At 42.9% G+C, this 26,178-nt stretch overlaps 2 protein-coding genes across 4 annotated transcripts; both read right to left on the bottom strand.

The window, feature by feature from the left end:
* Positions 1–360: 360 nt before the first annotated feature.
* On the bottom strand, positions 361–12,182 carry top1b (DNA topoisomerase Ib). The gene is made up of 21 exons (XM_068336186.1): positions 12,055–12,182; positions 11,708–11,732; positions 10,173–10,269; positions 9,665–9,791; positions 9,495–9,550; positions 9,293–9,397; positions 9,102–9,192; positions 8,959–9,029; positions 8,719–8,834; positions 8,521–8,642; positions 8,295–8,417; positions 8,031–8,218; positions 6,870–7,014; positions 6,497–6,640; positions 5,574–5,759; positions 5,104–5,172; positions 4,872–4,986; positions 4,168–4,295; positions 3,946–4,040; positions 3,252–3,401; positions 361–1,456 (listed from the first exon to the last, which is right to left on the bottom strand). The coding sequence occupies exons 1-21, from the start codon at positions 12,085–12,087 to the stop codon at positions 1,354–1,356; spliced, it is 2,289 nt and encodes a 762-aa protein (XP_068192287.1). The 5' UTR covers positions 12,088–12,182; the 3' UTR covers positions 361–1,353.
* Positions 12,183–13,599: 1,417 nt separating this feature from the next.
* On the bottom strand, positions 13,600–25,854 carry ncoa6 (nuclear receptor coactivator 6). 3 transcript variants are annotated; one of them, XM_068326945.1, is made up of 17 exons: positions 25,735–25,854; positions 24,600–24,923; positions 24,185–24,340; positions 23,935–24,057; positions 23,610–23,732; positions 22,690–23,502; positions 22,471–22,602; positions 20,232–21,582; positions 20,011–20,129; positions 19,393–19,904; positions 19,017–19,289; positions 15,475–18,508; positions 15,000–15,056; positions 14,858–14,888; positions 14,376–14,417; positions 14,002–14,135; positions 13,600–13,901 (listed from the first exon to the last, which is right to left on the bottom strand). In XM_068326945.1, the coding sequence occupies exons 2-17, from the start codon at positions 24,898–24,900 to the stop codon at positions 13,855–13,857; spliced, it is 7,248 nt and encodes a 2,415-aa protein (XP_068183046.1). In that variant the 5' UTR covers positions 24,901–24,923; positions 25,735–25,854; the 3' UTR covers positions 13,600–13,854. The 3 variants fall into 3 exon arrangements, 2 of the variants coding, with proteins under 2 accessions (XP_068183046.1, XP_068183036.1); XM_068326935.1 differs by having other exon boundaries at positions 24,600–24,926; positions 25,735–25,811; XR_011037289.1 differs by lacking the exon at positions 13,600–13,901 and having other exon boundaries at positions 14,250–14,417; positions 24,600–24,926; positions 25,735–25,811.
* Positions 25,855–26,178: the final 324 nt, after the last annotated feature.

The raw sequence follows: 26,178 nt of genomic DNA, 5'->3' as shown, positions 1-26,178 counted from the left end.
TATTGCATTCTTACTTTCCTTTGAAAGAAAAATCCACATTTCCTTTAATAATTATTATCAGAATGGGAATAAACTACAGTAGAAAATGCTAAAAACTTCTGGGGGAATCTGTTTTTGAAGAGAAATCATTGTGAATTATTGTACCTGACATAACTAATCTCTTCTTATTACATCACTGATATGGTTGCACTTCAACTATATTAAATGATTTCACTTTCGGGGATCAATTAAGTTGATTTCATTCATTCATTCATATTTCAATTTACTTTTTATACTAGTGACATGCAGTAAGAAAAGGGACAAAACAAGACAAGGTTGATGTTTTATTCTGAAAACTACAAAACTCAAAATAATATCCACTCAACCAATCAAGTGTTTTGTGATAGGTGATCAATAGCAGGAAGTAACAATGAAAAAGTCGGACCATTTATTCACATTTGGAAATTAATGCAAGGAGGACACATCTGGCGTAATAACAACAAACAGCACACAATAATGTTAGACTTCTGTGATCTTTTTTGGCAAAATACACATTCCTCTTTGAAACGTCTTCAATTTCTCAGACACAAAACATTATGCGGTATATATTCCAGCTGTTCCAGATGACCAAGAGGAATGTTACAACTTGTTCATTGCAAATGTACTGAAACAGACACGCACATGTTGCATATGAGCGATGAACAGATTTTTTTTTGCAGACAATGCATAGAGCACACATTCTATTTAAAATACTGAACCATGGTCACTGAAAAATGGCAAAATGTATGTACATCCCTGAAATAAAGAGCAAAATCAAACAAAAATAATCTAAATTAAAAAATTGTGACATTTAGTGCATTATTTAGGCTTTCTGTTCTTCACACTGTCTATTAAGCTTATTATAGCAATCATTCACAAAACAATTCCACAAATTAAAATGTAGGATTTTACATCTTGTGATGGTACTCACAGTCTCTCACAAAACATTTCTTAATTCATTATTCTATGAGAATATACAATATCTCAATAAGTCTGATGGCTTAGAAATTTCATTGCAGTCATATCTGAGAAAAGATAATACGAATGTGTTCATAATAGTATGATAATCAGCAGATGGCTATAGCTACATACACACTACTGTAATTCTGTGGTGCTGTTTTCAGTTGAGATGCCTTTTGGCAGCCTGGTGAAATGGTGCAGGAGTTACTTTCCTATATTCACAAACAATCCATAAATAAAGCTCAATTATTCAACTGGTCACAGCTCCAAGCCTTATAGCTTCCTCCAGCACAGCCCGGCAACAGCTACGCTGTTATTTGACATCAACTTCACAATTAAATCAATGGATAGAAAAGGTTAAAACATTAAATGTGTTTAAAACTCATAATCCTTTTCAGCCATGTCAATAGCCCAGGCAAACTTCTCTCTCTGGGTTTTGTTGTATATCTTCTCGATGGGAACATCCCATTTTTTACACCTGGAGGGGAGGAAAAGACAGAACTGTTAACAAAAATAAACAAAACAAAGAAAGGTGTGACAACTTTCACTCAACATTCACTGGCTGCAAGTCCATGCAGAATAAAACAAAGAACAGAAACTATGGACCTCTTAGATCTTGTTGAAACTTCATGAGTGATACTGACCCAAACAATAGTCTGCACCAGTCTTAAGACATTTCATAAGACCGGTGTACTGAACTTGTGGTAATGACAAAACTTTGATTCCTGCATAAGTGAGACATTTTGACTTGCTACTGCAGGAAAAGCGTAGGTGAAAAAAACTAAAGTCATGCCAATGAGTGTGAGCGTTTACTTTGTGCATCCTGAACCGTAGTCACACTTCATTTAAGAGGACTGCTCTGTCTTATCTCTGTCGCCTGATTGGACGGATTATCCCCAAGTCATTCCTCACCTTCCCACCACTGTCCAAACAAAACCGCCTGACAGAGAGCAGTGACTACAAGTCTAGAGCACAGGAACAGCGTAGCTACACTCCAGGGCTGTGTTATAAGATCCACATTAAAAAGAAACTTTCTATTTAATTCTTGAAAACCACAATCTTGTGAGTCACGATAGTGTTTGTATTACTTTTATTAAATACTAATGACCTACTTTTCTCAAGGTCATCATCTCATTTTCATCCCCTTTGCTGCCCGAGTAATCTGCTTTTTGTTTCATCTTTCTATGTTCAACGGTTGTGAAGATATTTGGTGGACAAACGAAGGAACGGAAGGACGAACACACGAACACTTACAATACATCACCGCTTTGAAGCGGGATATAATAATGGTGTAGCATGAAGAAATATATGACTTAACAAGTAAAATTAACAGAAACAAATATATATTTTTAGTCACAACTACATTTGTTAATTCTTCTTTGATTACGATCGTCTCGTTTTCAACCACTTCTCCAAATTGAAGTCACGAGTTATGCTGGAAACTATCCCAGCTGACTAGGGTCAAAAGATGGGGTACACCCTGGACAAGTCGCCAGTTCATTACAGGGAAACACATTTTATTCATTTAATTTCTTAAATACCGTGTTTCACTGCCTATTTTGTAACTATGCTATTTCAGTGCACTTCAGAACAACTTGTAACGATCGTTCTTGACAGGGACAATGACTCTCTAATCATTTTGACCAACTGTGCTCTACTAAACATAATAACAGAGCGGTCCCAGTACTACTCAGCCTCAGCTGACTCAATGTTTTCATCTCAGTTGCGCATGCTCACACACAACTAACCTCAGTGTAGGTCAGGTTCCCATGCACCACCCTACGAGAGGGGACCCTTTCCCTTTACACTTTAAAATCGGGCAAAACATGGAGCATTCCTGCCTCCATTGTCCTTGAGGAGGAGGCTCTCCATAAATAGCTTCAGGGCATAGGTTAGAGAAGCCAGATCACAGTTCCCTGTCTCCGTGGCTTGCTCTTCCATTCAGCCACAGACATCTCCTCATTGACTTCCCACATGGAGGAAGGAGTGCTGTTTGGGGACGCTCCCCAGCTTTTAGAAACAAATCCCATTGTTCCTCATGCTCACACGCTTTTCTTCCTCTTATTTTCCTACTGCAGCCTTTAACTTTTTTGCTTGTGCTGCTCCTTTTCCTACAATGCAAGAGTATTTCCTGCCTCTCCGTCACAGAGGAAGATAGGCACTCTGTGCACCAACCCACCCAAAACATAGTGGCCTTATTAAACAGTGGGTGGTTTTACTCGTTTAGAATACCTTTTCTCACAAATATGTCTTTGGCTGTGTGACATAAATACCATGCAACAGAGATTCGTGGATCTAGGTAGTTGAGCTTGGAGGTGCCCAGAGCGATCTGCTTGTTCTCCTCCCTGTCGGTGGCCTGCACCTGGAGCTTCATCAGCTGCTCTTCTATCCTCTGGACAGCTTTACGCTTCACCTCCACAGCCCTAAGGCAGACAAAAGAGAGAGGGGGGGTGAATAAATATACATAAAGACACAGACCTCATTAACACAACCTGGCTTCTGTCCAGCATTTAGCCCAAAGTAAAAAGGTAAGTCTTCGAAGCTCATTGATGTCGAACATTATCTACATCTGATATAATTATCAGGTAAGAATCAGATAAGTAATGTCTTAATAAGCCCCCCCATGTGGGATAAACAGTCTACATAGGTAAATAGTATCATGGCATGTAACTAATATTTAATAATTTATATATAATTTCAATTATTTAAAATATTACAATCTAAGGGAAAATATTACATTTGCAAATTTTTATGTTTGCATTCAAAAAGAGTCAAAGACGGGTGAAGACAGAGGCAGAGAAACAAAGAAACTCCAGGAATGAACTGAAATACACATTTAATTTTTATTATACCCAAAGTGCCGTGAATGTTTTAGCGCCTGCACAAACACTGTGGGCTTTCGCCCCACGAGGGATGAAGACATTTTACACACTAAGCAAAGGATAAATTTGTGTCAGGCCTTCTTACTTTTTGCTTTTGTCATCATGAGAGGCTTTGTGGTCGGCCTTGGCAGCCTTCAGCTGCTTCCTGGCTGCCGACAGTTGGTTCTGTTTCTCATCGATCTAGAAACACAACATATTTGTGTTAAATGGAGACAAGAATTTGCTTAACGTAGAAATGTCATCTGTATAACTGACAAAATTGATTATAAAGGAAACTATTCAAGATATCCAGATGACTGGGCTTTACCTTGGTCTGGAGGTTTTGCATTGACTTCTCAAAAGTTTTGGGTGGAGCTCTCTGGTGGTTACAAAGGATGGCCACGGCCCGGTTGGCTCGGTTGTAGGACAGGATTTTAGCTGGAATGCTGTCATCAGCTGAAGCCCAACAATGAGACAAAAATGTAGAAGTTTATGATGACTGACATCTGACATCACTGACCCAGATTTTGGATATTTTCTTGACCCTTGTCATGATATACTCTGAACTCTACAGAGATCCTGACCAGTTATATACTATATTTCTAAGTATATAAACGTACATTGTAAAACTGAAGACCAGAATCCTATGAGTTGAATTTTTAATTCATTACAGCTCTTATTTTATCAAAAGGACTTGAAATTTGGAAATCAAACGTTAAACTGTGTCACAAACTCACAATCAGTTCAAACAAATTTATGTCTTTCACAGTTTAAACTATCTAATCCAGGTTTGGTTGAATTATAGTAAGACAATGGAAAGACTGAAGATTTTTTTTCACATTCAACTATGGTGAGAATTTATTTCCATGAGCTGTGTGTGTGTGTGTGTGTGTGTGTGTGTGTGTGTGTGTGTGTGTGTGTGTGTGTGTGTGTGTGTGTGTGTGTGTGTGTGTGTGTGTGTGTGTGTGTGTGTGTGTGTGTGTGTGTGTGTGTGTGTGTGTGTGTGTGTGTGAGTGACGCTGAGTGACTCACAGCAGGAAAGTTCCTTGAGCTGCTGTTGCAGGGTGATGGAGGCATTATAGGTACGAAAGACCTTCGCTGTCAGGCCGTCCATCAGCTCCTGTAAGTGCTTATTCAGAATAGAAGTCTGCAGGGGACACAGACAGAAACAAAATGGAACGATGGCGCAGGTGGAAGGCGAGGAGGAGAACACGGTAATGAGCTCACTGAGACTGAGGAAGACATTGGAGTGCGTGACCCTTACATTCAGTCTGTCAAAGAGGTCATCTTCAGGCTGCTTGTTCTCCAGGAACAGCTGAAGATTTTTAAAAACCTAAAGAGAAATAAACATCAACACATTTATCCAGCACAAAAACATTTAGATTGATATAATCCCTTAAATCCACCAGCGCTCATGACCACACAATCACATTTTGTGCCTGTTGGTGCCGTTTTAATTTGATTTTTTTTAAAATGCAAGCGATCTAATTTGTCTTTTGTATGTGCTTCTAATGTATGAGTAAGTAGACACGTGTCCAGGAAGCATGTTGAGTCAAAGCAGAACATGTCTAGCTTATGTCTGTGTGCGGTCGTGTGTCACACACTTCAGTAAGAGCAGGAAATGGACCACTAAGGAGGACTGTAATCATCTGATCACCTGTCTGTGCAGAAGAGCAGCTCCTTGTCTCATTATCATGACATTATAAAGCATATAATGCATTGGTGCTTTCTTACCCTCTTCTCCACAGGGATCTTGTTGTAGTAGCGGATGGAGTCCTTTCCCAGGAAGTCAAACTCCACCACGTACTCCTGCTCATCCAACTTGGGGTACAGTTTGATGTGTTCCACACGCAGCGAGCAGCAGCCCACCGTGTCCGCCGTCTCCCCTTCCTCCTTTTCATTACCCGCCCTCAGTGCAAGCTGGAAAGGAAATACAGTGAATTATGCACATTATTAAGATTCAAGAGCGATTCATGGCGTTTATCTCGACACTGTGTATGAGACGCACACGGTGAGATTAGAAACAAAACTGTTGGAGAAGTGAGTGAATCATAAATTACATGCAGTAATTTCACATGGAGTGGTCTATAAACAGAACAGCAGAGAGTGAAAACAGACAGCAGTAAATTCTGGGGAATCAATGTAGGAAGGTTAGCAATAAAAATAATGTTATAGACCGGGACAGCAACAAAACACATTCCAGCCACCTGAAAGGAAGCCCATCTTAAAAGATCAATAGTTTAAGTGTGTGACGATCTTCCTCTCCAAAGCCAAAATGTACAGATGGAATGAAAAGTGTAACCTTATATGATCCCAATGGTGAGGGTATAAAACAAACTGTTAATTGATTAAAATAAGAATCATTAGGAGCACCCCTACATAGTTCCCATTCCCATGTACTGAGGAGCTGGATAATTACAGTTTCCATGTTTTTATTTCCCTGAGCAGAGCCTCGGTTGTCTCGGATCAGCATTTCTGGAGAAAACAGTGAGCCGCAATCTGAAGGCAAAGCAATCCATCCATTCCAGACAGGCAGGTTTGGAACAGGCACTGCATCAGTAGGTTCAAATCGAAGATACGTGTAGTTGTTGGTATTGATTTCTCCCCCACCGGTTTTGATATTTTATCAATACGAGGTTCCTCTAACTTGTCCTTACCTTGTCTATGAAATAAAGAGCCACAGCTCTCTGCCTGATCCGCATCTCTTTTGACTTCCAGTCCTCTCTGTACTGCGTACGGATACGATCCACACACTTCTTCAACCGCCGAGCAGTCTCGTATTTTTGCCAGTCCTTCTCCCCCTGTGTGCGCGCACACACACACACACACACACACACACACACACACACACACACACGAACAATTTAGCGAATAGGAAAATGGACATATTTTTTTCCATCAAGGACAACTAGTGATGTATGAGAAACAAGTTCATAATGATGATGATGCTGATGATGATGATGATGATGATAATGATGATGATGATAATGATGATGATGATGATGTTCAAGGTTGAACCTGAATAAGTACCTTGATTCTAGAGCTGGGATTCAACATGATGTACTTGATGGAACCCTGGATGTTCTCTGTCCAAGATGCCAGCCAGGTCACCTTGTTGTCATGACGAACCTCTTTCCATTTTGTTCCTTGGGGAGGTTTAGGGTGTTTAGAGTTCCTACAGAGAATGACACAAGTTTACAATATCAACAATATGTTGATTTTTTCCTAATGAATTTTTAACAAAGGGTTTTAAAGAATTTCTTGCATCATGTAGCATAACATTTCTCCGGCAACTTCCATATAGATTCCTGAAAACATACATTATATCAACAATTAAACACACACGATACAAAGGAAAACCATAACAACAAAAGTAGAAGTATGTCCTTAAATGTCTTCTAACCTCAACCGAGACTGTTTTTGATTAAGACATATTTTAAACAGAAATTATTAGAGATGAAACAAATTAACTTCAATAAAACAATTTTTCACCTTGATGGATCATTACAGAGATATTACTATACAACAAAACCAATAGTGACCAGCACGCGGGGGTCGCCATGTCCTGCCTTGGCTGTGTTTGCATGCAGCTGACTCTGACAGGAAGCTACCTTTGACACAGTACCGGTTCGGGTGCAAGTGTCAGAGTTCCATCTGCCAAACTGTACATACCACACGGACATTCCTCTGCTAACGTCTTTGTGACAGAAACTGAAGGCTACAAATTGGACTTCCTGTAAATTGTCGCTCTCGCGCTCTCTAATACACACACACACACACACACACACAGACAGACACACACACACACACTGCCCATCAGCAATGAACGGATAGAATAAAAGAAAATTATGCCTACTGTCACCAACACAACAAGACAGTCAGCAGATGGCAAGGGAGATAAAAAGAAAGATAATGCAACGAGAGGCTGAACACGCAGGGATTGGGTGAGGAATGTCTGAATTTGTCTTTTTGATCGACTTACAAAAACATCCACTTGCTATATTCTGTGAGCAGAACTCAAAAAGCACCTTATCTTTAGAATTCTTCATTAGTCCCACGATCTACTTTGACTGAAACTCACCTCCAGTAGCTTGAGGGGGCCACCTTGTGGTAAAAAAGCCAACTCAATACAGTGTTAACATACAAACCAAACACAACGTAAACCTGAACGGTGTCGGTGGGATTCCTTACTTGCTACAGTTAATAATGATGTCTTCTGGTCTGATGCGTCGTTTCAACATGCCCATCTTTGGATGATCTCCTCGCCCTCGGAAGAGTCCAGGCGGCTCGATGCGGAAGTTTCCAATTCTCTCTTTGTGATTGTCCATAATGCAGAAACCGTACTCCTGTAGGATTCTCTCGTTCTCCTCTTTGATTTTCTGCAAAGCAGACAGAAGCATGAGAATAAAGTCACAGGTGGGATGGTTTTAAACTTGAGAGCGTGTGAAGGCCTACATGTTTCTCCTCTTTTGACATCTGTTTTCTAGCTTCTGATTGGGCCTTGAAGTACTCGCTCATCTCACTGAAGTCACACTTGTTCAGGTCGGTGATCTTTGACTTCTCCTCTGAAGTCATTTCCTAAAATAAAAGATGTGTCTATTTATATACTGTACATGAATATCATTCCCCTCTTTAGTTTCTGAATGGAATCAACTGGAGGAACTTAAACACATCTCCTCACCTTCCTCCAGTCCTTATAGAAATTCTTCCTGAAGATGTCCTTAGTTGTGTACTCGTGATCCAACATCTTGGCAAAAAATGTAGCTACCTCCTCGGCGGGAGGACTGAGTTTCATAGGCTTACCTATAAATACATAAAATCCTACTGAATTCTTGAACAGTTATGACTTGATTTCATTTATTTACACAGACAGACTCACCGTCATAATAAAATTTGACTTTGTCTGACAGCGGTTCATACAGAGGTGCAAAAACTGGACCTTTGTGCTCAAGGAAGCGCCACTTTGAGCCATCAGTGTATCGTTCTTCCTCCCACCTAGTTGTCACAAAGAAGAACAGATTACAATCCACGAGAAAAACAACTCTTTCATATACTCAGTTTATATTTATAAGCTGACTGTCCTTGCGTGCAGCTTCCTGAAGGATGGAAATAATCTCACCATTTCCACTTCTCCTCTTCTTTTTGGGATTTTTTCCCCTTGTCTTTTGTCTTCTTTTTGGGCTTGACTTCCTGCAACAAGTAAAGAAAACTGATGCAATTCCGCTGGGAATGTACATAAGAATATATTCATCAAAAACAAACCTCGTTCTCCTCATCATCTTCATACTCAAGTTTCCTCTTCTTGGCTTTTTTATCATGTTCAGTTTTGACTTTTTTGGGCTTGTATTCAAATCTGTAAACAAATATATTGATAGTCTAGTCCGATTACAAAACTGACAGCGACAGAACAGGAGCAATCAGTGAATAACTGGTTTAATATGCAGGATACCCACTCCTTATCATCGAAGTCTCGTTTGGAGGCCTTGTTATGTTGAGGAGATGGATAGAAGCCGTTGTCTTCTTCAGGCTCGCTCTTTATGGCAGCAGGGCTGGGATCTCTAAGATATACACAGAAGACACATGGTTGAACCTGAACTTAATTCTTTATTATTATTTCATCTCTAATGGAAGATTAACCAAAGCGATGCTTTTTACCTTGCATATCCATTTTCTTTCTCCTTTTTGGGCTTGTCTAAATGGGATGATTTGATCTAGAGGGAGTTTCATAAAATAATTTTTAAAAAACCCCACACAATCTAACATCAATAAGACAAAAGTTCTGTAAAATGTTTTATAAATGTTGATCTGAGTACTCCTTCACAAACCTTCTCTTCCCTCTTCTTGTCTTTGTCTTTCTCTTTGTGTTTTTCCCGGTGCTTTTCCGAGCTGCCGTCATTATGCTTCAGCTTCTCTTTGTCTCTGTATTTCTTCTCAGAGTGGTCTTTATGTTCACTGGGATGCAGAGGTCACAGAGGTCAAAGATCAAGGGCAAAAGTTCAGACATGTAGCAGATGCACACACACAGGAGATGGACCAATCACCGATCATGTGAACCTGATCGTTTTTAACAATGATGCATTGATGGACAACTGGCAGTAAAATAATCAAACTTGTGGCTCAACCAACATCCTGTGGCTCACAAAGTATTTCAGTCACACACAACAAAACCATGACGGCCGTTCCACTAGAGTTCACATTAATAATGCTTTACGGATGTCTGTGTTCATATTTGATACACAAATACTGCACAGGGCTAAACTGGCTTCTGTTATGTCAAAGTAAAAACATCGAGTTGTGGTTTGAGTTGAAAGGAAGCTGCTGAAATCCTCCTACCTGTTGCTGTGCTTCAACTTCTCTCGCTCTTTGTCTTTCTTGTGGTCTTTGTGTCTGTGTTCCTTCTCTTTGTATTTGTCTTTATGTTTGTGAGTGTCTAAGATACAAAGGGGGACAACAAATAGTTCAGCAGCGTTAAAAGAAAACATCTTAACTACAAATTTAGATGTTTGCTGTTTTTTAAACTTTGACAAAAACTGACAAATGAAGAGAATTTGCCACATTTTTTTCCTATATTTTACCGTACTATTAAAAGTCAGTCAAATTTACCCTTATTGCCACACATCACACCCAAAGCACGTTTACTGACTGACAATCCTCCTGAATTTCAACCACACTTCATCCTAATGGACACATGTATGGTGTAATTGGAGGCAATGTGTGTGTGTATGTGTATATGTGTGTGTCTGTGTGTGCCCCCCCCCCATCCCTCACTTGATATATTTGCCTCAGGATCATTTTTAATATTCTAACTGTATCCTAACAACACCCACTGGCCCAAATTCGGAACACATTAGCATCCTTTTCAGCAGAGCCTTCATACAAGTTTTAATTGAGTTTTTAAAAATAGACAATACGAGGAAATTATACCTGAAAGGAAGGATTGTTCTCCTTCTCTCTGCAGGCAGACAAATATGAAAGTAGCAATTATAATTTTTACAGGAGTGTTCAATATTAAAATGTATCCAGCTGGGTTGAATCCCTTGTGAGGAAGAACCAGGCTTGGCTTGATCATCACCTCGTGGTGCCCTGTTGTCATGTCAGTCTAATAAACTAGAATTACGCGGTGAGTGTGTGTGAGAGGGAGAGACATTAACATAGACCCCGGTTATAAACTAAATCACTTCCCTCACACTGTTTTTCTCTCCATCACATGGCGCCTGTGAGAAAATGACGCTCTCAACTTTGCAAGAGCAACACATCCAATAATGTGTGAAGACTAAAATGTGTGCAAAAATGCCTTCTAGAGTCGTGTGATGGAAATAATGCAATGCAACTTTCTGCTCCGTGACTTAAAGTTTGGAGCGCACGTATGCGCACACTCTCTCCCGGCGGTGCGCAAAAACATGGATACGGAGGCGAGGCGCAGCTGGAGGTGCGTCACGGGCGGAAAGGGGGATGTGCGCTTCCCGGCTCTCGCCTCCATATCGCGGCAGACAGTTGGATGTGTGATCGGCGCCCTGGCTGCTACGTACAGAAAAAGAAAATGGCGCAGAGACTAAGTCCTCAGCCCCAATTCTGCCACTTTCGACTCCAAAATTCACTGTAATTGCGCGCACGTATCAGCAAAATAAAGAATGCAAGATAAACACGATGCCACGTCCTGTCCGGATCCCGCATCAGATTAAAAATCGGAGGGTCGTAAGGGTTCATTTCAGACCCTCTTTTTGAACAATAGCCGCAAGAGAGTGGAGGAGAAGGGACTTAGTCTCTGGGACGCCATTTCTGCCCTTTAAAAATTAACAGTAGACAGATCACGATTTCTGTTAGAAATCAGAATCGATAGGAATAAAAATCAGCATCAGGGAACCTACCGTTTCCTTTAGATCCAGAATTGACCTGGAAATTATGAAAAAACGTGTTTTTAATATTTAAATTTTGAAAGTGCCGGTAAGCTTGGTTATTCAACTTTCAATTGTCACACCAATGTAAGGTAGAAAAATTACATTTTTTTTTTTGCTACAAGCAAAAATAAACAGCGTAAATAAACATGATTTCAAAGTTTTCACTCAATCGACAAACAGAACAGGGTAACTTATCCCCTTTACAAATCATTTTCATCCTTATTTCAGATCATGGTTAATACTAGTCAGATAGGTCAGTTATTTCCTAAGGAATTTCTACAAACTAAAGATTTTTTTCCACACTGGATGACTGATACCTGAGAGTTCCCCGGTCCATGGTCTCCGCTCATGGTCAAGTTGTTTTAGTTCATAAAGCAGGTGAAGTTATCCCAGCTGACAGCTGTTCAGGATGCAAGGCTCAGGCAGCCAGGAGGGTACCCCTGTCTCCAGCCTGGAATGGAGTCCCAAGGTTTTGCTACTGCGCATGCGCACCAAGTTGCTCAGGGAGAATGTACAGTACATCTTGATCCATACCTGAAGAGTAGAATGTCAGACCAGGTAGATGTGAGGAAACAGGGAGCAGTTATGCTTCAAGTTATGCTTTCAGTCTTGAAAAAGGTTAAACAGAACAATAAAAAAACATATATATATATATATATATATATATATATATATATACTGGGGTTATAATCCATAAGTGTTCAAAAATCACTTCAGTCAGAGAAAAGATTAGGAAAGAAAAAAAGTTTTTGAGATTAAGGATTAAGGATTAAAACTACAGTTTAGAAATAAAGCTGTAATTATGTCAGTAAAGTTTTCATTTTACGTGAGTCATAATGGTAGTGAAGATGTAGTTTTAGGTTATGTAGTAGAAAGGGACTATTTTCATTACATCTTCTGTCATATGAAATATCTCACATTTTGATAAAAGTTGATCTTGTAAAATTACACAACTACTGTACTGTAATCTGAATGTCTTTCCATCCTATAATGAAATTAGAGCCGATGAAAAGAAATTAGAGCCCTGGATTTTATTTTGAATTTAGCACATATTGTTGATCAAATGATTATGATCAAATGTGAAAATTTTGAAACACAAATGATTTCATTCATTCAAAATTATTCCAAATTTTATGAATCATACATAATTGGTCCCATTATGACTGAAGATTGTTATGGTACAGAGTCAAACTATCCATCTCCTGGAGATCCATGTGCTTTCAATTCATTAATTTCTCTTCACCTAACTGGAGTTCTGATCACTTACATATCACTATGTATAAAATACTTCAATGAAGGGCTGTATTAACGGTAGGCTGATAACACTGGCAGTGTGGTCAGGCAAAGTGAAACACTCAAAGAATCCATTTCTGGTGTGATTTATTACTTCTTTAGTTTTGCAGATGCATCAGAGGAATGGAGGCTGACAACAATCAATGCTGGATTGTCAAAATAGAACATAAACTAAGTATAAGCATACATGAAATGATGTGCAACACAAATATCAATATCCATTAAATGAACAAATAATACAAGGCATACGTCTATGATTATAATACAACACAAAGATACCAGCTATTCAACTCACTTAAGCATGGATATTACTTCCTGATCCTCCTTCCATCATTACCTCCTCTGAGCCTGATCTTCACAACACTATGCCACCTGTTTATACTGATAAAAAACAGGGAACTGTGTTTTCAGGTATTAGCAAGCTGAGAATGAACTCTTTTTTTTTTAAAAAATCAACAATTTAGGATGATAAATTAATCACTCTCCACAGAAGAGAAGCAGTAGAAAATTTAATTCAGTTTTACAACATAATTATACAAGCATGAAAAGATCCATTACGAGTCTTCACATGATTAATCCAGCATTTAATATAAAAGCACATTCACACAAATACATACTGTATACACACACACATTCTAACTACAATCTCACATAATTGGATGGACAAAAAAAACAATAGCATACTTCTGTTTTAAAACAATCTGTACATGGTTTTCTACCTCCATTTAAAATAAAAACACAACAACAACAATCTGGGACAGAGATATTGATATATCAACCGTTTCACAGCGAGAAACACAAACATTTACAGTACAGTTTACAGGCTATTTAGACTTCCTTCGTTTGGCCTGGGTGGGACTCGCTCCGGTTTCTGTCAAAAAGAGCAGAGGTCCATTAGGTCCATGTGTACGCTATTGTTAGAGGTAAAGCTTTTATGCTTTTTTAAAAGGAGTTTAAGAGTTGAAAATTACCCTTGACAGCAACACTGGTTCCGGGCCTGGCTGATCTCTTCCTAATATTACTGTCGGCCACCGGCTCCTCCTCCACCTCCTTCTCTGCCCGGGAGCTGCGTCTGCTTGGGCCCTTGGGCTTCTCGGCGGCACCTCTGGGAGGACCCGAAAGAAAAACAACAAACAAGAAAGGAAGGGCAACGCAAGGACATGTTACTTAAGATCCAAGGATTCAAGTTAACTCTTCATTACTCAGAACGATATAATACCACTCATGACTCTGCTGTTTTTCCTCGTCTACCACAGATACTGTCCGTCTTCATCCCAACAGCATTGATTATCGTCGACATGATCACTGCCTGCGTCTTTGCAGTGAAACACGTTAAAATACATACCTTGGGACTAAGTTGATGGGCGTCTTTCTTTTCTTTGCCCATCTGTGATAGAAGTGGAAAAACAGCGGTAAACTAAACCATGCTGAAAAATCAAAATCATGTCCCCACCTTAAAATGACAATCCCCCCAAGAAAAGAGATGTGGCACCAGAGGTCAGTGGAGTGGTAGGAGTTTCTTTTTCATAAATGGATCTTTGTTTTATATTCTGACATGCATTAGTATATCTCATATTGTTGCATGCTACTCATACATACCGAGTATTGAGGCCACTGGCTCATTGCTTTCACCATGTACCCCCCTGGCCAACCAAATGAACTCCCTGAGTTTCAGTAGTTAGAAATGTCTAAGCATTTCTCCTTCGAGAGCATGGTTCTGAAGACTAGGCCAACATTTCAACGAACAAATGTAAGCGGCATCTTGATAGACCCCAGCAAGTGAAACATGACACGATCAAAAGACACAGATATGATCAGGAATCTTACCCCTGGTCAGAACCCGCGGAGACTTCTTCAGCTGGACAGAAGAAAATGGAATTAGTCATACGTCATCCTGTTCCACGTGATTTAAATCAGATCATAATGGAAGTTGTTATTTTAAATTTTAAAGCAAATGTGACAAATTTACCCATCTTTCCACTACCATCAGGCTCCTGGGAGAGTGGGACTTCCTGTTGAATAGGTGCTGGGGAAAAGGGACCAAATAGTTCAAATGAAACATTTTGAATATTTGAAACAAAATCTTTACAGAAACTTTAATCAAATACTATTCAAATTAACACTGAATTTTATTTGTGATTTGCTGAGTAAGGTTTCGAGTAGGAGACTTGAGCCACAAATTCCCCACCATCACCACCACAACTTGGAGACAGTGTTAGTTTATAGGATGTCAATTCTTTTTTTTAACCAAAAATGACTGTACATCGTACAAATCTGGATTAAATAAATATGTTAATGCATATTTATTAACCTTCACCACAGCCTTCACACAAGCCACACAAATGCTGGTGTTATCATCAGACTGACCTGACCAGGGATTGTTTTGTTTGCTTGAGACGTGCCGACACACAAAACGACTATTCAGCTCATAATTGTGTGTTTACCTGGCAGGATCTGAGGGGTCTCAGAAGCGGCTGCAGTGGTGGACACGGAGCTCGGGAGATCAGACTGACATGGTGGAACTCCAGTCGTGCTCGCTACTGGAGACTCTGTGGTGGCGGGGACTTCCTGAATGGGACTAGGCCCAGCAACAACTGGAACAATAGATTGTGGAGGATTTTGTGCAGGAGCAGCTGTTGACAGCAGGGCCACAGACGGTACACCTGTGGTGGAACCGTCTGTGGTGACAGCGGGACCTTGAGAAGTTACAGCCTTGGCTGGGATTGAGACCGAAGCCGGTGGAGACATGAGCGCTTGGGTAAAAATCTGAGTGGAAAGAGCAACTTGTCCAGGCACTGGGATTGGAGCAGAGACTGCATGCAGAGTGATATTGTTTTTAGCGGTCGTAGTTGGAGACCCAAGTGCTTCAATCTGAATGGCTGAACTAGCAGAAGGATGAAAAACCTGTGAGGGAACTGAAACTGTAAGTCCCTGTGCAGGCCTTTCTACTGGACTCCTTTGGGGGTCTGCTGAACTAACAGTTGCAGCCGCATGGACAGGCTTGGTTTTAACCTGGGCAGGTGGAGACAGGGGGCTTTTTCGAATGGTATTAACAGCCCCAGGACTTGAGCAGGGAGGAGTAGAAGCCAGAGGCGACTGAAAGGGTGACAATGCCGGTGGGACTGGATGGGATGACGGCTGCTGGACCAAGGGACTCGTTTTCTGAGTAGAACTTGTCTCACTGAGATTTTCTGTCTTGAGGGTCCCTGGACTGACCTGCTGGGGAGCTTGGACGTTCCCCACTGGTGCAGAGGAGGACATACCGGCAGCAATCTGAACCTGTGCCGCAGCGTTTCTGGCAGGCTGAGTGCTCGCCATGTTCGCCACTGAAGATGGGGTAGCGTTTGGTGCAGGAGATAGTTGGATGTTTGTAGTGGACACTTGGATGGATCCCATCATGGTGACCGGCTGTGACACCATTGAATTATTATTTGGAGCCACTGACGCACCCGGAACCTGAAAAATCGGGTTGATAAATACGGGAGTGGTGGTGATGAACTGAGGAGGTCGTGGGACAGGGGCCTGTGGCCTGATGTCCTGAGGTCTAATGTTCTTGTTAGGGACAGCTACCATGGTAGACACCATAGAAGTGGGTACTTGTGAAGTGGGGGCAGAGGTGATGGGGTTAGAGGTGACAAAAACGGTAATCTGATTGGGGGAAATGGTGCTGGAAGAAGCAGGGATCTGGATCACAGAGTGAACATTTGTCACAGGTTTAGGACACGGACTTGGCTTCAGAGGTGAGTTTGTTGAGTTTTGAACGGAACTGGAGTTGGAACTGGTGCTAACAGTCAATGCTGGAATGCTGTGACAGGAAGTAACTGGGTTTGGGTTCATGCTCATGGAGGCGTTACTATTACTGCTGACGACGGGACAGACAGAAGGCGCTGGGTTGATAACTGGATTGGCATGAATGCTCAGAGTGGCAATGGGGTTGTGGTTAAGGCTTTGTGTTGTGCTGGAGTTCACATTAGTGTTGGGGAGCACATTGGAAATCGAAGCAGGCTGCGAGTTAGCATTGCTGATATGGATAGGTATGGCAGTTTTGGGCTTAGCATCGGATATATTTATAGTGGTAGTCGTGGTAGCGGATACTTCTGTATCGACACCCTGGGAATTACCGTGGAGTGGTCTCTCTAGCTCAGTAACAGACTTGGGACTGTCCTTCTCCAATACATCTCTAACGCCACTATTCTGTACGGGGCGGTGAGGCATGTTTTGGATAGCCGAGTTATCCAGCAACTGGTTGAGAGAGGTTGGAGTAGACCTGAGAGTCGGCGACACCTCGGAATCCCGTGCAGCAACTGCGTGCGCCGGCTGCCGATCGACTTTACCCGCCTGTGGTTCAAAATCAACTTTAAGCTTTAGAGACGTCGGGAACCGAGGCGTCGCCATTCTGGGAGACGATAACTCCCTCAAATGCACCGGCAGGGTTTGGGGAGGATGAACCGCTCGCTGCTCTGGCAGTACTTGCCCCTGGTTTTCCCTGACTCCTTCAACAGGGTTGCCCTGTACACCGTGGTAGGGGCTATGGCTTTGCTGTGCCTCCATGCTCCCGCTCATTTGCGATGGCATGGAAACGGGGCTTGGAGGGACTGAGGTAGGGCTCAGCATCATGGTTTGCCCCTGAGGGTTGACTAACTGCTGTTGAGGGGGAGGGCAGGCAACGGCCATCTTTGCCCCCTTCTGTCTCCCTGGACTTGGTGTGGCTGACTTGCGGCTGGAGGCTGGACTTGACCGCCGACTGTTGCTAGGACTCGCTCGCTTGCTCTGCCCTCCAGACTGCTTGTCCTGTTTAGCGCCTGCCCCCCCTGCTCCGGCACCTGTAGAGAACGGCTGCTGATTGTTGTTAGCGTTGTTTCCTCCTGTACTACCATTATTGTTGACTGGTAAAGTTAAGCTAGGAGGGGCCTGCCCGATTGCTTTTAGAGTTGTTGGGTTAAGACCTTGCTGGTCAAATCCTCTAGTTAGGTTCGGCTGCCTGGGGGGCAGAGGAATGTTGATTTTGGGAGGAAAAAGCCCCGCAATAGAAGCATTTAACCTTTCCGGAGAAAGGTTTATTTCGGAGGGCTCGGTACTTGGTGGACGGTTAGTCGGGGTGAGAGGGTGGTGGTACGGTCTGGGGCTAGCCCTGTTGGGGGTTTTGGGTCTGGAGCTCTGCGAGGTCGTAGGTACATTGGGAAAATGAAGGCCAGGTATGGGACCCCCTTGTTGTGGCTGAGTGGGTAGTTGTTGCTGGGGACTGGCCCCAGCGTGCTGTGGCATTGGTGATGGACCAGGGACCTGCTTCATAATGTGAGCGTTTGAGCCTGGGTTAGTAATTATCTGTTGGGTCCCATTTCCTGGCTGTAACCCAATTTCAGGCCCACCAGGCCTTTCCTGCTTCGGGTGACCTCCTGCTGAGGACTCTTCAGATCCAGTGCATTGGGAACCCTGTGCTACGTCAGGATGGGACATTCTTCGTGCAGGACCTGCAAGCTACAAATCAGAACAGATTGTAGTTTTACGCCTAAGGCCAGACTAATGCCTTGAAAAAGCCGGTGTTGCAGAAACAGGGAAAACATCCGGCGTAACGACAAAAGGGATGTAATATGGGTCCATAGATAGATATCTGTGTAACCAAGCTAGCCAGTTGCACATAAAGTTCTCCAATAGTTGCAAATCTCTCCAAACTGAGGATATAGAATCAAACCCAAGCTGTTTTTTTTAATCTTTGTGTGTAAAATTTAAAATCACTGTAAAGATGTTAAATTGTTGTGTCTTCAAATGCAAGCCTATACATTGTGGTATACTATCTTTGTGGTTTTCTATATGAACATGTTTGTTCTGGGGACTTCAGTGACCGGCAGACTGTATGACATCCTGGCATATCCAACTGCAATGCTCCTTTGTAATCTGAGGTTCATTATGATATATCAAACAAAACTAATGATAAAATGTATAAGTAATATTCAAGCTTTCATACGGTACAGCACTCAGCCCTTACCTGTGGGTTCACCATCAGTGGCATCCCTCTGGTTTTGTCAGGTGATGGCGGTACACCACTGTGTCCTTGTAGGTTGATCATAACGGGCATATTGCCTTGCTGTGAGACAGGAAGTCTCTGCACCTCAGGTGGATTACCAATGGCACGAGGAGGGAGCTGGCCTCCAGGAGGGACTTGCCCTCCAGGAGGAAGTTGCCCTCCGGGTGGGATGGACATGCGGTTCTTTGCCTGTTCCTGCTGCATCTTAAGCATCATCATCATTTGCTGCTGTTGCTAAAATCAAGAATAGGGTATGATATTAAGCATGTATCAGTGAACTATTAACCCATTTATTGTTACTATACATTATCTAGAAAGTGCATAATAAAGTTGTTACCTGCTGTTGCAGGTGTGGCTGTTGAGTCTGTTGTTGCTGTTGCAGCTGATGAGGGTGCAACTGGGGCTGGCCCTGACCTGAAGTCTGCGGTCCTGCCATTCCTTGCTGCCCTTGAGCATTCTGGAGACCCTGCATCTGCTGCATCTGTTGCATCTGCTGCTGTTGCTGCATCTGCTGTTGCTGCTGCAACTGTTGCTGTTGTTGTATTTGTTGCTGTTGCATTTGTTGCTGCATTTGCTGCTGTTGTTGTTGTTGTTGCATTTGCTGCTGCTGCAACTGTTGTTGCTGTATCTGCTGCTGCTGCAAGTGCTGCATTTGTTGTTGTTGCTGCTGTTGTTGCTGTTGATGTTGTTGTTGCTGTTGTTGTTGTTGTTGCTGCTGCTGCTGTTGCTGCTGCTGATGTTGCTGCTGCTGCTGCTGTTGTTGCTGCTGCTGATGCTGCTGTTGCTGCTGCATAAACTGCATAGGCACCTGCTGCAATACTCTCTGTTCTCCAGGTTGACCTGGAAAGCCTATAGAAGGTTAAAAAAATGCAAATATGTGTAAAAATTTTGGGAGTTTATACAAAAAAATCAGCAAACAGATATCCATACAAAAAAAAAAATCTAAACAAGGTACCTGCAGGCCTGTTGGCAAAATCTGGATGTTTCGGGACAGAGTTGTCTAATCCCACACTCTGTTCAGCACCAAGATTCTGCAGTTCAGAATCCTCCATTCCAGCAGCCGCATCAAGACCCCTAGAAAGAACAGAATTGACAGCGATGCCATCTCCAGCTTCACATTTACTGCCACCGCTCCAAACAGAAATCATTAAATAGTCAACAAAAGAAAATCGTTACCCTAGTCCCTCTACTTGTTGTCCCTCTCCCTCCTTTGGTTTCTTCTTTCGTGGGGGTTTCTTCTTTTTGGGTTTAGCTTGATTGCCTCCTCCTGCTCCTTGTTTTCCTCCTGGACCAAACTGGCTGGCTGAGATATCACTCTGCAGGAGGTTGACCAGCAGCGGGCTCGTCAGCGTTACATCCTTACTGACTGGAAAACCTCCTTGCTGTCCACATGGTCCACTCATCTGCATCTGGCCCGGGAACTGAGAGTTAAAGTTCATGCTATGACCTGCAAAGTGGCCGTTTCCTATCTGCATGTGCTGAGGGCCTCCCATCATGCCTTGCTGTTGCTGTGTCTGCATATCAGGAACCATCTGCTGGACCCCCAAGTCTCCTGTTCCGCTATTGGGATCTCCTAAAGGATGTGGATGTTGTTGAGTTGCCTGCTGCTGCTGTTGTTGTTGTTGCTGCTGCTGTAGCATTGCCTGTTGTTGCTTCTGCTGTTGCTGTAAGTGCTGTTGCTGTTGCAACTGCTGTTGGATTAAAGGATGACCCGCAGGGAGCCTCATTTGTTGCCCGTGCATGCCCATAGCTTGATTAGGATTTCCAGCAATAGCAACCTGCTGGGGCTGTTGCTGGTTCATTTGCTGGTGTTGCTGCTGTTGTTGTTGTTGCTGCTGCTGCTGCTGTAGTTGCTGCAACTGATGCTGCTGTTGCTGTAACTGCTGTTGCTGAAGTTGAGCCATTTGTTGTTGCTGCTGTGGAGTCATCTGCTGGGGTGCAACCTGACCCTGGAATTGAGCCATGTTACCTGGAACAGTTGGGGCGGGGCCACGCATCATCTGACCAGTCATGACCCCCGCTGGGATCTTGCCCCCAAACGCCTGTTTGTTACCTTGCATCTGGTTGGCAACCATTTGCTCCATCATGGAGTTTTGTTGCTGTTGTTGCTGCTGTTGCTGTTGTTGCTGCTGCTGTTGTTGTTGTTGCTGTTGCTGCTGCAGGAGCATGGCCTGGTGCCCTTGGCCTCCAACCATCTGACCCTGCCCATGCATCACCCCCTGGCCTTGCTGAGGCATCATCTGCTTGGGTGGGGTCATTCCTCCTCTCTGCCCTTGACTGAGAGGCCTTGAGAGGACAGTCTGACCTCCACCCTGGCCTTGAACCTTATGGCTGGGGGAGGAGGGCACGGGCTGGGCCTGATGCTGGAGGCCCATCATTTGGGGGCCAGGCTGTTGCTGCCCCATACCAGGACCAGCAGCTGTACCGGCGGGTAGACCTGCCAAGTTACTTTGTGCACCCATAATGTTGGGTTGGGCATGAGACGAAGCCTGCATTGTGTTTGGGGTGGAGACTGACGCCTGAACTCCTGATGCAAAACGGAAAGTGGAAAAAGAATGTTAGCTTAGTGTGTATGAGGACAGCTTATGACCTAGTGTTTACCTCCACATCACAGAAAGAGATGCATTGAATTGTCTTGTGTTGTCAATTAAAGTAAGAAACTCTATTCTAATTTTGACATCTAATTTTTAAAAATATTTAAATGGTCACAATTTTGTAGGAATTATATGCACATAAAAAAAAAATCCAGTATTCGGAACTCATGTAAATAGTGTTTGGAGTTGTTTACAGCAGTCAACATGTATTACATATAGAAAAAGTTCCGTGGAAAAAATAAGCTTATTTTTGAAATGAAAAATACCTTACCTCAGTCCATGCAATTACCACTATTATTGGATGACGAAGTAAATACTGAATAAATACTGAATATTGACACAGCAACAAAACTCAAGCATTCACCTCTACATCTGCTTCACGTTACTATACACAACTATAGATGTTGGTACTTCGAGACATTAGTACAGTAATCCCTCGCGCATTTGCGCATCAACACGCACGGCTTCACCGCAACGTGGATTTTCAGCAGGCAGTCACGTGATACCATACGCGCATTCTATTAGCCGACGGCATCCGGATGTGCGCTCGGTTCTGTGACTCTTGGACTTCCGTGAAACACAAAAGTGCTTTAAACAATCGATAAAAGAGTGTGGGAAAAGGTAATACAGTTAGAAGATGGTTTAATATCAGTATGGGGAGGGTTCATAAACGTTTAAATTACTGTAAATAATTTTTTTTAAAAACGTTAGTCCCTATATCGCGGAACTTTGTTTTTGCAGGTGGTTCCTGGAACGCATTAACCGCGAGTAACGGGGGATTACTGTACTCCTAAATATTTGAAACGTTTCTGACATATTACCTGTATGAGTCATGGCTTGACTGCTTTGCAGCTGTTGATTGGGTCCCCCACCAGATGTTCCTGGACTGCTGGCACTCACCTGACCCGGGACAAAGTTTGGATTCGGAAAGCCCATGGGACGCTTTGGCATCCCTGTGATCAGTTTTCATTTATTGTCATGTTAGACATCGAACAAATTCGTGAATTATTTTATCATGATTTTACATAATGAAACCCCACCTGGGTGAACTTGGCCCCCCGGCTGTCCGTGTTGGGGCATTCCCATGAATCCTTGTTGCATGTTACCCTGTTGGCTGAGGGCTGCTCTTCCTGGCGATCCCACGCCCTGAGGGAACCCTTGAGGGGTTGTGGGTCTCTGAGCCATCATGGGGGGCGTCCCTGGTGAACCTTGCTGAAAAGGTGATGAAGAGGAACCAGGTGACTTGGCAGTAAGATTGCCTTGCGGTCCGGAAGTTGGCGGAAGAGGCGGCGGTGGTCTCGGTGGTCCTGCGACGCCACTCGGGAGTACTTGTGAGCCCTTAGGCTGGGGGGTGGCAAACTGACCCACATTTGTCTGCTGCTGTAATTGTCCCTGCCCTATGGCATTAAATACTTGCCCAGCCTGCTGACTGCCAAACGGATAAGGTGGTGGGGGGTGGCTAGGAGTTTGAACTGTAGCAAGGGAAGGTGGGCGTGGAACCATTTGGGCCTGAGGAGGGGGCTTTCTCCAGGCTGGGCTTCCTTGGGCAGCTTGTTGCTGGAGCACGCCTGGAGGCAACTGGTTCCAGCCAGGAGGAACAGCCATCTGCCCCGACGGGTTGAACGGAGGTCTGGGGCCGTGCTGGGCGAGCTGGGTCTGCTGCTGGGCCTGTTGCTGTTGGTGGTGCTGCTGTTGAAGCTGCTGCAGGGCAGCAGGATTCAGAGGCCTCCCAGCCTGAAGAGCCTGCATGTGATGGGCTGCCTGGGGAGGCATCGGACCGGAGCCGTGAGGAACAGCCTGTTGGTGCTGAACCTGCTGCTGCTGCTGGACAGCCATTCCTGGCATCATCGGATCTACAAAAAAATGTAAGAAAGGGGGAAAAGTATTTCCATTACTGAACCAACTAAGGTAAAACATAATTGAAATAAAATTTATCGTTTCACATACAATAGGAACAAACCTGTCTGCGAAGGTGGTCTCTGAACACGAGGATGCATCTGTCCACTGCTGCCTGGGACCATAGCCTGACCTGCCATGCCAGGCCCGGGGGGGACCATCGATGGATTAGCCATCCTTACCGATCCTGATGGAAAAAATGTGCACATTACATCAATATGTACTAACATGCATACAGCTGATCTGTCAGTTGACTGCACACTGCAAATGAAAATAATCAAAGGACGAAAATATCTTCTATATTCAGACATTTACATTTACAGCCTTTACAGCTGTACATGTGGGAGGAGTTTGTCGGTGACATTGAGAAGGACTTTCAATCAGGGTACCTGGACCAGGTTGACCTGGAAACCCGACATCCATTCTCATCTGGCCAGGTGCTCCGATTGGTCCGTTCACTCTGACTTCCTGTCCTCTATTTGGTCCACCAGCGACATTGATAGCCCCTTCCCCTGAGCAGGAATGAAACAGCTAATAATCACATGTAATACTGGAGGTCTAGTCAGCGGTGATGCACCACAGATGATAAATATTGGCTCTTGCATCGTGTTTTGATCTGACAAAGGAGAATTCTCTTACCTTCTATCTGCACAGAAAGAATACCCAAGTCTCTCAGCTGCTGCTGATTGTTCTGGGCCAACAGTCGAAGTCGCTCAGCAGCATCCCGTGGAATGTTAAAGGTAACTCTCACACTGTTCCACGGCTCCACATGCTGTGGCTGGAGTCTCTCTGAATCTAAAAAGACAGACAATGAATGGACTTAAGCCACAATTTGGTTATATACAATATTCAGGGGAAATACGACTATTATTTGGATAAGGACAAGTAAAACGAAAGGAGGGATGAACAAAATTATTGATGGAATACAAAGTAGATCTTATAATATTACTCCTGCCCTTTTATTCAAAGCAGATGGAAGAGAAGATAACCAAGCATCTTTCAATTACTGTGTGTACTGTTTGCATTCACATTAAATAGATAAAATTTCACTAACCCATATCAAGCATGTTTGGCATCCCTCTGAGGATCGTGTCGAGTTTTTGCGTGAAATCCTCATCCTCCATATTCCCTTGAAAGGCAACAAAAACAGTAAAATCTTCTCCCTCCCTGTTGTTTTCTTCTGCGCCATCATCTTCCTCATTGACGTTCTCCTCTTCGGGCCCTGTGCTTCCAAGGAAACTGTCAGCATCCTCCCCCACATCATCCCAAACGCCGGAGTCCCTGTCTGAATCATTATCTGCTGGTTCCACGTCTATCCTCTGGGACAGCTCAGGTGAGGTACCTTCATGTGCCATCCTCCCCTCTTAACTAGGAGTGGCTGCTGAAAACACGGGAGAGGAATAGATGGTTAGTCAATCTCACAGAGCAGGAAACCACATTGATTACAAAGTACTCCGTACTGATGTAGTGAAAACTGTAAGATATGCAGATGATCTGTTGCTGCACGATAAGGCAGCTACACGTCATTAGATCCAGTGTGCTAGAAATGTCAGATGAGGTAAAAAAAAAACAAAAAAAACTATGTGAAATAATAATCAAGTAAATAGATTATTACAGAAGTAATAGGTAGATATAAGTTGAACAAGCATTTGAATGCTAGCAACATCAATATAACGGGAAGGGTTAGCTGTAGATTTTGTTAAAAGATGAGATGTGACTTGTTATTATTTATAATAAACCAACACGGAATAATAACATGTTCATAACGGGTGGCCAAGCTCGGTTGACACCATCATCATCACCACCACCACCATCATCATCATCATCATCGGCCCAGCGGTAGCACGGGCCTTAGCGCCAACCTAAGCTAACATCAGGAGATCAAAGTCGAATTGAATAACGTGAAGGACCGGTATCCCGGGTTCATTCCGGTATAAACATCACATAACTAGACTGTAATGGAAACATACATGTTTCGAAATGACAACGCTTCGCTAAAATGTCGAGGCGGCTCCGTCGGCTTCAGAGAAAGCTCCTGTTTAGCAAAACCTTAGCCCAACCTGCTAGCACTGCAGTTAATTCATCATGAATGGAATGTAACCATCTGTTGGCTTACTGATTCGTTAGCATTACATTGTTATGTACAATGAACAGTAAATTACGCTCGAGAAAAACCTTAAAAATCTTACCGCATATAGTAATGAGAAAATGAATTAAACCAGTCGACATCTGCAGGCAAGATTAGCTAACAAAACATGAATCACAAGCAAGTCAGAATGAGAAACGACATCAAGCTACGTGAGTTAATAATACTACTTCCGGTATGTTTTTCAAAGTAAAATTCGAATTGACGAAGGACGAGCAGCACATAAAATATAAAATATTTTTTATTTAAAATATTTACATTTAAAATATTAACAATATTTTACAACATAAAATGTTTGACAACCACAGAACATTAAACCATGGGAGCGTTTCCCTAACTTAAAGAAATTTATGAGATAATGTTCATAAATTTTGTGTACAAGCATTTAGCAAACTATCTTTAGGAAACTATCATGAAAAATGTAAGGAAAACCCTTTCCAGTCATTATAAAATAAAATAAAAAGAGAAATCATTATGCTTTAAGAGT

This window comes from Antennarius striatus, chromosome 2 (assembly GCF_040054535.1).
Source record: "Antennarius striatus isolate MH-2024 chromosome 2, ASM4005453v1, whole genome shotgun sequence".
NCBI lineage: Eukaryota > Metazoa > Chordata > Actinopteri > Lophiiformes > Antennariidae > Antennarius > Antennarius striatus.
Note: the sequence above shows the minus strand (reverse complement) of the source record. Positions and strands in the feature narration are given on the sequence as shown.

What these genes read in the sequence shown, in the direction of transcription:
- top1b (XM_068336186.1), bottom strand. Translation starts at nt 12,087, where the DNA reads ATGAGCGGAGACCATGGACCGGGGAACTCTCAG. An exon ending in CGAGACTTCGATGATAAGGA is followed by an intron (nt 9,193 to 9,292) that starts GTGGGTATCCTG and finishes ATTTGTTTACAG; the next exon opens with ATTTGAATACAAGCCCAAAA. An exon ending in ACCTCTTTGACAGACTGAAT is followed by an intron (nt 4,987 to 5,103) that starts GTAAGGGTCACG and finishes TGTCCCCTGCAG; the next exon opens with ACTTCTATTCTGAATAAGCA.
- ncoa6 (XM_068326945.1), bottom strand. Translation starts at nt 24,900, where the DNA reads ATGGCACATGAAGGTACCTCACCTGAGCTGTCCCAGAGGATAGACGTG. An exon ending in TCCAGGTCAACCTGGTCCAG is followed by an intron (nt 23,733 to 23,934) that starts GTACCCTGATTG and finishes TTTTTCCATCAG; the next exon opens with GATCGGTAAGGATGGCTAAT. An exon ending in CAACAAGTAGAGGGACTAGG is followed by an intron (nt 20,130 to 20,231) that starts GTAACGATTTTC and finishes TGTTCTTTCTAG; the next exon opens with GGGTCTTGATGCGGCTGCTG.